The 12,430-nt window shown below is 43.1% G+C and overlaps 1 protein-coding gene and 1 pseudogene across 6 annotated transcripts in view; both read left to right on the top strand.

The window, feature by feature from the left end:
- The window catches only part of LOC121292000 (zinc finger protein 271-like), a 27,541-nt gene extending 15,111 nt beyond the window's left edge, over positions 1-12,430 (top strand). For 2 of the 6 annotated variants that reach the window (XM_041213723.1, XM_041213722.1), the window contains exons 2-3: positions 3,645-3,732; positions 7,563-12,430. In XM_041213723.1, coding sequence (XP_041069657.1) covers positions 8,025-9,056 — 1,032 coding nt within the window. In that variant the 5' untranslated portion in view covers positions 3,645-3,732; positions 7,563-8,024 and the 3' untranslated portion in view covers positions 9,057-12,430. Of the gene's footprint in view, positions 1-3,644; positions 3,752-5,799; positions 5,820-7,562 lie in introns of those variants that run through there. The other 4 variants (XM_041213725.1, XM_041213724.1, XM_041213728.1 and 1 more) reach the window with 3 other exon arrangements.
- LOC121291247 overlaps positions 9,719-12,430 on the top strand; it is a 38,243-nt pseudogene continuing 35,531 nt past the window's right edge.

Below are 12,430 nucleotides of genomic sequence, written 5' to 3'. Positions count from 1 at the left end.
TTAATGACTCACAACAAAGATATATCCCAGTGAGGAAGAAGGATTCAAGGAAGGGGATAAACCAAACATGGTTAACCAAGGAAGTTAAGGACAGTATCAAATTAAAAGAAAAAGCATACAATGTGGCAAAGATTAATGGTAAGGCAGAGGATCAGGAAAGTTTTAAAAACCAACAAAAAATGACCAAAAAAATTAAGAGGGAGAAAATAAGCTTTGAGTGTAAACTAGCAAGTAATATAAAAACAGACAGTAAGAGCTTCTTAAATATATAAAAAGGAAGAGAGAGGCCAAAGTCAATACAGGCCCCTTAGAAAATGAGGCTGGGGAAATAATAATGGGGAACCAGGAAATGGCAAGAGTTGAATAAATACTGATAGCATTCCAAAAATACTAAATAATCAAGGGGCAGTAGATGGGGAGGAAATAAATTCAATAACTATTACTGGAGATAAAGTACCAGAGAAACTAATGGAGCTAAAGGCTGATAAGTCCCCTGGACCTGATGGTTGCATCCTAGAATATTAAAGGAAATAGCTACAGAGATAGTGGATGCACTGGTAGTAATCTTCCAAGAATCCTTAGGTTCTGGAAAAGTCCCAGAGGATTGGAGAATGGCCAATGTAACACCCTTATTCAAAAAGGGAATCAAAAAACAGGTAACTATAGGCCAGTTAGTTTAACATCTATCTTTGGGAGAATTTTGTAGTCTATTATAAAGGCTGTAAGAGCATTTAGAAATACATAATCTAATTAAGCAAAGACAGGATGGCTTCATGAAGGGGAAATCATGCCTAACAAATCTATTAGAATTCTTTGAGGAGGCAACAAGCAGAATAGATAAAGGGGAACCAGTAGACGTAATATATTTGGATTTCCAAAAGGCATTCAATAAGGCACTGCACATAAGACTACTTAATAAGATAAGAACCCATGGTGTTGGCATAGTATATTAGCATTGGCTAACTAATAGAAGACAGAGAGATGGGATGAGGGGGGCATTTTCAGGATGGCAACCTGTAACTCGTGGAGTGCCACAGGGATCAGTGCTGGGGCCTCAATTATTAACAATACGTATTAATGACTTAGATGAGGGAAGCAAATGTACTATTGCCAAGTTTGTGGATGACACAAAAATAGGTGGGAAGTCAAGTGGTGAGGATGACACACAGAGTCTACACAGGGATAGAGACAGCTTAAGTGAGTGGGCAAAAACTTGGCAGATAGACTATAATGTGGGAAAATGTGAGGTTCTGCACTTTGGCAGGAATAATAGAGGAGCTGAATATTATTTAAATGGGGAAAGACTGCAGAAGGCTGCAGCATAGAGGGATCTGGGGGTCCTCATGCATGAATCCCAAAAAGCTAACATACAAGTTCAACAGATAATAGGGAAGGCAAATAGAATGGAGTATAAAAATAGGGAAGTCTTGCTAAAACTATACAAGTCACTAGTTAGACAACACCTAAAATACTGTGAACAATTTTGGTCTCCTCATCTAAGGAAAGATATACTGACATTGGAGGCAGCCCAGAGAAGGTTCACTAGGTTGATCCTGGGAATGGAGGGGTTTTCTTATGAGGAGAGATTGAGTCGATTGGGCCTGTACTCATTGGATGAATATGAGAATGAAAGGTGACCTTATTGAAACTTAGGGGGCTGGACAGGATAGATGCTGAGAGGTTGTTTCCCCTTGTGGGAGAGTCTAGGACCAGAGGGCATAATCTCAGAGTAATGGGGCGCCCATTTAAAACAGAGATGAGGAGGAATTTCTTCTCTCAGAGAGTAGTCAATCTGTGGAATTCTTCATCACAGAGGGCTGTAGGGGCTGGGTCATTAAATATATTCAAGGCTGAGATAGACAGATTTTTAATCAGTAAGGGAATCAAGGGTTATGGGGAAAAGACAGGAAAGTGGGATTGAGGATTATCTCATTGAATGGCAGAGCAGAATTGATGGGCCGAATGACCTACTTCTGCTCCTAAGTCTTATGGTCTAATGACACGTTTTATTGGATAAAAGTTCAGCTAGAAGTGCATGAATGTTAAAATATAGCTTAACATTGCGTTAACACAGCGTGGTGGTGGTATGCGCTCTAATGAGTGCCCTCTCCACTTGTTTAATTCTAGATTAATTCCGCTTCCCCTATTATTTAACCCTGGATTCCTTCCATTTTCTTTATGGGGTGGAAGCCCCTGAATGAATGTTGCAGTAGTGAGGATGAGCTGTGTCCTTGGAAGGGCAAAACTGATGGAGTGTTGCTTTGCTTGCGGGGCAGTACATAACAATAGGGGTTAGCCATTTAGTGCCTTGAGAATGCTCCACCATTCAGTGAGATCATGGCACACATCTGCGATCTAACTCCATATTCCTGTTTTTCCTCAAATCCTTTCAAACCTTTGGTGAACAAAAACCATATCACTCTCAGATTTAAATCTAGCATTATTTGTCATTTGTTGAAGTGAGTTCCAATTTTCTACCATATTTTGTGTGTAGAAGTGTTTCCGAATTTCACTCCTGAAAGATCTAGCTGTAAGTTTTAGAAGATGCTCCCTAGTCCTAGACTCCCCAACCAGTGAAAATCCCCTTAATATCTTGAAAACTTTGATCAGATCACTCTTAGCCTTCTAAAGTCCGGGGAATATAACCCTAGTTTGTTTAACCTTTCCTCAGCATTTAACCCTTGCAATCCAGGTATCATTCTAGTCAATCTACTCTACCCTCCCTCCAAGGTCAATATATCCTTCCGATGGTGAGGGACCCAGAACTGCTCCCAGTATTGCAGATGTGGTCAAACAGGGCTTTGTAAAGCTGAAGCATGTGTTATTTTCCACCAAATATAAAGATCAGCATTCCATTAGCTTTTGTGATAATTTTTCTGTACCAGTTCATGACATTTTAGTGATTTCAATACCTGGATCCTCAAGTCTCTTTGAACCTCCACTTTTTCTAGTTTTTCCCCATTTAGAATACCTTCTTCTATCCTTTGTAGGTTCAAAGTGCTGACATTGAAATCTATTTACCACAGTTTTACGCATTGATTTAATCTAAACAATGTCTCTTTGTAATTCAATGTTTTCATGTACATTGTTTACAATTTATGGAATACTCTTGGGATATAACGTCGCCAGATAGTACTGGTGATGGAGGGAGTATTGGGTCTCATGGCAGTGGGAATTAACGAAACTGCTAAATCAATGGGTAAAACTGTGGTAAATAGATTTCAATGTCAGCACTTAGAACCTACAAAGGATAGAAGAAGGTATTCTAAATGGGGAAAAACTAGCAACAGTGGAGCTTCAAAGAGACTTGAGGATCCAGGTATTGAAATCACTAAAATGTCATGAACTGGTACAGAAAAATTATCACAAAAGCTAATGGAATGCTGGTCTTTATATTTGGTGGAAAAGAATACATGTTTCAGCTTTACATAGCCCTCGATATTGAGACACTCCAGCATTGTTACAAACGTTCCCATTCACGCGAGTGGTGAGAATTCCATCACACTCCTGACTTGAGCCTATTCAACAGTGAGGAGGGTTTGAGTGGTCTGGAGGGGAGTTCTCCCAGCACCGCAGGAGGAGGCCAGGTTTGGTCATCCACTCACTATTTTCAGCTGAAGACAATTTAACATTGTGCCTTGCAGGGCTGCAACATGGTTGAGAGTGGAGGTGTTCATGGAATCGTCTTCTCCTGTTAATTGACTGATTCTCCACAATTCCTGACTAGATGTGGTAGGACTACAGAGCTATGGTTTGACATGTTGGTTACGGGGCTGTTTAACCCTATTTATTACCCCAGTTTATTGTTATTGGTGTTTAGCCTGCATGTAGCCCTCTATAGTATTTTCACTAGGTTCAAATATGGACTCTAAAGTATACCCAATGCTACCTGGCATGTCTGTTTACCACTTTGATGATAATCATGGAATGAGGACAGTGAGATTGTGATGGAATACAATCCTGCTTCTGTTGATGGCTCATTGCACCTCATGAATACCCAGTTTTGGGATCTGTCCTTAGTCTACTTCCCTAGTGATGATTAACCTGGTGAAGTACTCATTCATCAGTTGGGAGGGGAGAGGTAGTTTTCCTTGAACTTGTTTGACCTGAAGCCATGAGCCTCCATGGAGTCAATATTGAGACTTCCCCACCTGCCAGTGGGATGGGACATACCCAGGGATGGTGACGGAGGAGTCTGGGATGTTTCCAGATTGATACGATTCAGTGAGTATCACTGCTACTTGACCAGTCTGTGGGGCAGCTCTCCTCCCTTGGGTACTTGTCCTCAGACCTTGGGAAGAGAGACTTTACAGATTTCACTGGACTGAGATCACTTTAACCTTATTCTGACACAATGCCAGGATTGTCCAGATCTTTCTGAATTTCCGCTTATCATTGAACTTTGTAGTGATTGTTTATCATTATTTGCTAGGGCAGTTCAGAATCAACCATGTTGTGTGGGACTGGAGTCACGTGTAAACCAGACCAGGCAGTTGTAGCAGGTTCCCTTCCCTGAAGCACAATATTTGGGATTTTTGGACAACCTAAAATTTTTCATGTTTTTATTTTGTTTGTATTCTGCGAATTCAATTTCACAACATGGAGTGGTTGAGGTGAATAGAACAGATGCCTTTAAGGTGAGACTAGATAAGTATATGAGGGAGAAAGGAACAGAAGGACATGCTGATAGGGTGAGATGAAGAGGGGTGAGAGGAGGCTCATGTGAAGCATAAACCCCAGCAAAGACCAATTGGGCTGAATGACCTATTTCTGCACTGTAATTCCTGTACACAAAAAGCAGGACAAATCCAACATGGCCAATTACTACCCTATCAGTCTACTCTCCATCACAGTTCTGGAGAAGAGTCATATGGACCCGAAACGTTAACTATGTCTTTCTCTCCACAGATGCTGTCGGGCCTGCTGAGTTTTTCTAGCATTTTTTGTTTTTGTTTTTGTTTCAGATTTCCAGCATCTGCAGTACTTTGCCTTAGCCTGCCCTCCATCATCCAGTAAAGTGAGGGAAGGGGTCATCAACAGTGCTATCAAGTGGCCCTTGCTTAACAATAACCTGTTCACTGATGCTCAGTTTGGGTTCTGCCAGGGCCATTCAGCTCCTAACCTTATTACAGCTTTGGTTCAAACATGGACAAACTAGCTGAACTCCAGAGGTGAGATGAGAGTGATTCCTTTGACACCAAGGCAACGTTTGACTGAGTATGGCATCAAAGGGCCCTGGCAAAACAAGAGTAAATAGGAATCAGGGGGGAAAACTCTCCGCTGGTTGGAGTCATACCTAGCACAAAGGAAGATGGTTGTGGTTCTTGGAGGTCAGTCATCTCAGATTCAAGGCATCACTGCAGGAGTTTCCCAGGGTGTAGTATCCTCAGCCCAACCATCTTCAGCTGCTTCATCAATGACATTCCTTCATAAGGTCAGAAGTGGGGGTGTTCGCTGATGATTGCACAATGTTCAGCCCCATTCCCACCTCCTCAGATACTGAAACAGTCCATGTCCAAATGTAGCAAGACCTGGACAATATCCAGTCTTGGGTTGACAAGCGGCAAGTAACATTCACGCCACACAAGTACCAGGCAATGACCATCTCCAACAAGAAAGAATCTAACCATCGCCCCGTGATGTTCAATAGCATTACCATCACTGAATCCCCCACTATCAACATCCTGGGGGCTACCATTGACCAGAAACTGAACTCGACTAGCCATATAAACACGGTAGCTCCAAGAGCAGGTCAGAGGCTAGCAATCCTGCGGCAAATAACTCACCTGGCTACCCAAAGCCTGTCCACCATCTACAAGGTACAAGTCAGGAGTGTGATGGAACACTAGCTGTATGGAGCAGTAGGCTGGCAAATCTCTGGGTCTTAAAAGAGGTGGCTAATGAGGTAGTCAATACACTGGTGTTATTTTTCCAAAATTTGCTAGAATCTGGAAAGCTTTCATCAGATTAGAAAGTAGCAAATATAACCCCTATATTCAAGAAAGGAGGGAGGCAGGAAACTATAGGCCAATTAGCTTGATATATGTCGTGGGGAAGTTATTAGAATCGATCATTAAGGAGGTTATAGCTGGGCACTTAGAAGAGCTCAAGGCAATTGGGAAGAGTCAGAATGGCTTTGTGAAAGAAAAATCATGTTTAACCAATTTATTGGAGTTTTATTTGAAGGAGTTATATGCACAGTGGATGAAGGGGAGCCTGTACTATACTTAGATTTCCAAAAGGCATTTGATAATCAAAGATTATTACAGAAAATAAAAGTGCATAGTGTAGTGGATAACATATTAGCATGAATAGAAGATTGGAGTGACTGGCAGAAAGCAGAGAGGTTTGTTTTTTGTTTTTATCTCTATGCATAAATGGGTCTTTTTCAGATTGGCAGGATGTGACGAATGGCATCCCACAGGGGTCTGTACTGGGGCCTCAGCTTTTTATGATTCACATCAATGACTTAGATGAGAGGAGTGTAGACATGGTAGCTAAATTTGCAGATGACACATGGATAGGTGGGAAGGTATATTGTAAAGAGGACATGAGGTTGCAGATGGATATAGATAGGTTGAGTGAGTGGGCAAAGATCTGGCAAATGGAGTTTAATGTGGGAAAATGTGAAGTTGTTCACTTTGGCAGGAAGAACAAAAAAGCAGAGTATTACTTAAATAGAGAACAGCTACATATTTGTGAGGTGCAGAGGGACTTAGGTGTTCTAGTACTTGAGTCACAAAAAGTTAGTATGCAGGTACAGCAAGTAATTAAGAAGGCTAATGTAATGCTATCCTTTATTAAGAGAGGGATTGAACATTAAAGCGATTGGATTTCAACTTAATCGCTGGATTGTTAATCCAGCACCATAGCAATTTGCCTGCCACCTGGAGACACATTTATTGAAATCTCTTTTAATGCCTTCTTTAAACATTTTTCCTGAAGGCCTCGGCCTGTCTCCAAAAGTTTGGATTTGATAGTTTTGCCCAGAGCTGTGGCTGATAGCTGAATTTGGGATGTGCAGTCTGAGCGAGTGCGGTGTATCTAATTTCCCAGGATAAACCAGAACCCTTCAATCAGCTACACTGAAGCAATATTTTCCTTAACACATTGGGCAAGTAGTGCTAGAAGCTTTCTTCAAATAATTATGGAAAACAAGGGAGAAATTTCAAAACTTGCTTTGACTTAACATTTCTCCTGAGTGTTTTTTTTTGTATATAAACACATCAACAAAGGATCAAACTGGTCACCATGAGCATGAAAGGAGCTCATCGTGAATTGATAGCCTGTTTTACTCTCTGCCTGATGTCTTTTCCATTGCCCTTATGGTGCCTGGGAAGATGAGGGGCTGGGCGGAGGAAAGAAAGTAGCCACGTTGACTGCTCCTGGTCACTCAGTGTCCCTGCTGGAAACAGAGAGTGTGTGACAGTCAAGTGAGGAAAAAAAAGGACTTGAATCTGATCCCCCACACAGGGGAATAGTTACTAACTGAGGAGTCAACCCCTTCAGCAAAGGAGGAGAGGGAGTTGGAGGAATTCATGTTTCCTTTTCCTGTTTTACAGATGGATTGCACTGTACTGCACTAGAGAATACAGAGAGGATAGATCCAGACCATCACCCAAGGAACAACTGCACAACTGTGGGAAGGTATCCAGTCCCTTCACAGCATTGCTCAACACAGAGAAGGTTGGGCAGTGAAACCATCATCTGGTCGGGTCAGGGGAGCTTTGACATAATCATCAGATCTGAAATCGTTCAGTGGTGTGGAGTCTTCCATCAGAGCCAGTTTTTCCCAAGGTTTGACTGTGAGTGACCACTAGGGTGAGGCTGGGAAGAAGTTTGAGTGGGCTCTAAGTGTGGTGACAACTTCAATCATTCATCGAACCTCATGAACCACTACCTGATTCCTACAGATAAGAGGCTGTTCAAGTAAGAGGTGTGTGGAGAGGGCTCCACAGCCTCATATTATCTCCTAAAACGCAAACTACGTCTGTTGTACAACTGTGAACTCCAAAGGAAGCCACATGGAAGACAAACAATTCAAGCAAGAGGTCTGCGACCAAGCATACACACAGTCATCGATATTGATGAATGATCAAAGCATCCACACTGGGGCGAAAACGGTAATGTGTGAGGTTTGTGAGAAGACTTTCCCTCGATCCTGTGATCTCCTGAAGCACCAGAGGATCCACACAGGTGAGAAACCATTCAAGTGTGAGGTGTGTGACCAAGCATTCACACTGTCATCGACGCTCGTGAATCACCGACGCATTCACACTGGGGAGAAGCCCTTCAAGTGTGAGGTGTGCAATGAGGGCTTTGCACAATCATCAACCCTGTTGTATCACAAGCGCATTCACACAGGGGAGAAACCGTTCACATGCGAAGTGTGCGACAAATCATTCTCCCACTCGTCTTCCTTCCGAAAACATCAACGCATTCACACAGGGGAGAGGCCATTTAAGTGTGAGGTATGTGACAAAGCCTTCACAAGTTCAACATCCTTCCTGATGCACCAGAGGAATCACACAGCAGAGAAACCTTTCAGGTGTGAGGTCTGTGAGATGGCCTTCGCCCAATCCTCTGATCTCCTGAGGCACCAGAGGACCCACACAGGTGAGAAACCTTTCAAGTGTGAGTTTTGCGACCGAGCCTTCACACGGTCATCAACGCTCGTGCGACACCGACGCACTCACACTGGGGAGAAGCCATTCATGTGTGAGGTTTGTGAGATGGCTTTCACCCAATCGTCTGAACTCCTGATGCACCAGAGGATCCACACAGGGCAGAAACCCTTCAAGTGTGAGGTGTGTGACCAAGCTTTCACACGGTCAGCGACGCTTGTGAATCACCGACGCATTCACACAGGGGAGAAACCATTCAAATGTGAGGTGTGTGACCAAGCCTTTGCACGGTCGTCAACACTCGTGAATCACCGACGCATTCACACAGGAGAGAAGCCATTCATTTGTGAGCTGTGTAATGAGGGCTTTGCACAATCATTGGCTCTGCTGAATCACCAGCGCATTCACACAGGAGAAACCATTCAGGTGTGAGACGTGTGACAAATCATTGAGTCATCGACCCTCTATTTACACTTTCACACAAGTGAGAATCCATTCAATTGTTAGGTGTGCAACAAAGCTTTCACAAGAGTCATCGTACCTCCTGCTGCATGAGAGGGCCCACACAGTGGTGTAATCCTCTGAGTGTAAGGTTTACAATAAAGCTTTCATTACATCTTAAATCCTCCTGGGACACCAGCGGATTCACAAAGGGAAGAAACTTCAGGTGCAATGTTTGTTAGAAAGCTATCAACCACTCTTCCAATCTCGTGAAGTACCAGTGCACCCACACCAGTGAAAAACCATTGAGTTGTGGAGTGCGTGACAAGGCTTTCATGCATTCAGCGTATCTCCTGGTCCCTCAATACACAGGGAAAAAACCCTGTCAGTGTGAGTTCTGCAATAAAACCTTCGCTCAGTTTTCGAACCCCCAGAAAAACCAGCAGACCCTCACAGGAGACAAACCCTTCCAGTGTTTGTGCCAAGATTCTTTCACTGACTCTTCCTCTCTTGGCATACACCAACGTCTCCATATGGACTTGGAGCCAGTCACCGGCTTCAGTAACATTGAGTTGTCTGTTGTTTATCCTCCAGTGCTCACACAGGGGAGCTGTCGTTCCAAAGCTCTGTCTGTCTCAGCAGTGTCTGTTTTGAACCTCTTCCACCATCAGTCCAATAATTTCAAGAAGGCCAATGTAACCTTTGACCAGATCACAAAACATCACCAAAAGAGGAGATCAGTATGTATAGAAGCTCCTGTATAAACTCAGCATCCTTTCAGTGCAGAGCCAGGTACAAGTCACTCACTGACTCTCACTCTGTCTAAGAAGACAATCAGATACTTGGTGGTTAGAAAGGCTTCAGCTTCTGACCTACCAGCACAAGCACCCAGGGGAGGGGCCATTCATGCGATAGTAATGGAGGGACTTCAATTAGCCATAGTATCTCTGGTCTATGGAAGGGAATAATCAGCTGGGAAGTCAGGGGGAGGGCAAGATGTGTCTCGGCTGTGACAGTCTCCATTGTCTCAAAACATTCACTGTCTGGGTCTACACATGCTGAATGGCCACTTAGAGCACTAGAGGCCAATCAATGTCCACAGTCTGTACTCCAGGTCAGTACCTTGAGGATTAGAGGTAATGTGAGAGGACAACAGCTTGTATTTATAGAGCACTTTAATATAGTCAAACATCCCAAAGTGTTTCATAGAGACGTCATCAGGGAAAAATTAACACCAAGACAAAGAAGGAGATATTAGGAGGGGATGACCAAATATATGGTCAAAGTGTGGGATTTAAGGAGGGAATTCTAAACCATGGAGTCTGGCTGTTGATGGTAGGGTGAAGGGTGAAAAGAATGGAGCTGGGGGAATGTACTAAACGACAAAATTGGAGGAGTCCAGAGTACTTGGAGGGAAATGAGGTTAGAGGTGACAGAGATAGTGAGGATTGGAGGCAATGAGGGCTATGAACCAGTGCAGGTCAATGAGCACAGGTGTGATAGTTGTGAGAGTTAGATAGAGACCATTGAGCTGAAGTTTATGGAGAGTGGAAAATGGGATGCTGGACAGGAAAGCATTGGAATGGCCTAGTCTAGTATGGAAGCAACAACAGCATGGATGAGGATTTCAACAGATGAACTAATGCGAGGGTTGGGAGTGTTAAAAATGAGCGAAGAAACAGAGGGGGAAGTAGGCGATCTTTGTGATGGAGAGGGTTATGGGTTGGAAGCTCAGCTGGAGGTTGAAGAGGATGACACTGACCAATTGTTGGAGATGAGAGTGGAGAGAGCAATCAAGAGGAATTTAAGGAATGTAGGAACTGGAGTAATTCCTTGAGCCCGTTGCACATTCAATTAGATCATGGCTGATCTGTATCTTAACTCTATCTACCTGCCTTGGCTCTGTAGCCCTTAATCCCCCTGCCTAACAATAAACCTATCAATCGCAGACTTTAAATTTTCAGTTGACCTCCAGCCTCAACAGATTTTTGTGGGGAGAGAGTTCCAGATTTCCAGTCCCCTTTTTGTGAAGAAGTATTTGTTGACATCGCCCCTGAACAGACTGGCTCAAATTTTAATGCAATGCCCCCTTGCTCTGGACTCTCCCACCAGAGGAATAGTTTCTCGCTAACTACTCTATCAACTCGTTTAATCATCTGAAACACCTCAGTAAAATTACCGCTTAATTTTCTTCATTCAAGGGAATACAAGCTCAGTCTGTGCAACCTATCCTCAGAATTTAACTCCAGGAACATTCTGGAGAATCTATGCTGCGCTCCCTCCAAGGCCAATATATCCTTCCTGAGGTGCGGTGCCCAAAACTGAACACAGTTCTCGAGTTAGGGTCTAAACAGAGCTCTGAACAGCTGGAACATAACTTCCACAAGGACAAAGTTGGTTTTGGGGAAGAGAAGTTGTGGGTTATCTTTTCTCTTCAGGATGGTCCAGGAGTAATGAGCAGTTTTGGTAGAGGAAAGCTTGTGCTTGTCAGATTTGGTGAACGATGACCAGACCAGGTGTGCACTAGATAAGCTTAAAACTTTAGCCCTTGGACTTGAGAAGCAGGGAGATTGACCAGGAAGGGAGTAAAGGTAATTTTAAAAACAAGAATGTAGAAGGTGGATACGAGGGATTGGTTAAACCAGATTGACGGCTATAGAAGCATTGTGGTGAATGGAAGGTCAAAGGGTAGAGAGTTGGGAATTAGAAAGCGCTGTCCAACTCACCTGGGGGAAAAGTGTCTTTCAGGAATGGAAACTGACTGGTCCATGGACCCATGTGACTCCTGGATCTCAATAACCATAGGTGGGCTTATATGATGGAACTGAGCTCTATGCTGTGCTACAATATTTCTACATTTCTAATCTTCAGAATTGGGAGCTAGACTAAAGCACTGGGATTTTAAAGAAACATCTGTCTGTAGTACTCGGAGAGACTTCTCCTTGATGTCAGTGTATGTGTGTGTTGGTAAAGTGATCTAGCTCCCGGGAATGGAGTAGAATCAGACCCTTCTTTAGTTGGCGATATTCTCTTTAGGTAATGGGGGTTTGACTAATACCATGGGTAATGTTTGTACTCTACTGTCAAGGAGGACTACTAGCCTGAGTATGGTGAGGTGAGTCTCTAAAGACCTGAGTTCCATCAGCCTATCATACCTCGATGAAATAACAGTGTGATATGTTCACCATACAGTCTTCCAAGATTCATTTCATATTTGGGGTAAGATCCTGATCATTTTCAAATGCTTTGTTATATTTTGGTTGATTCAAAGTTTGGTGCAGGCTGAATATTGTGTTGTTCTCTGCTATCAGTTTTCTGCATAGTTTTGTAATCCAAAATAAATTCACTTTTTAGTTCAACCTAAA

This window comes from Carcharodon carcharias, chromosome 19 (assembly GCF_017639515.1).
Source record: "Carcharodon carcharias isolate sCarCar2 chromosome 19, sCarCar2.pri, whole genome shotgun sequence".
Taxonomy (NCBI): domain Eukaryota; kingdom Metazoa; phylum Chordata; class Chondrichthyes; order Lamniformes; family Lamnidae; genus Carcharodon; species Carcharodon carcharias.
This window is presented reverse-complemented; position numbering and strand designations above follow the sequence as displayed.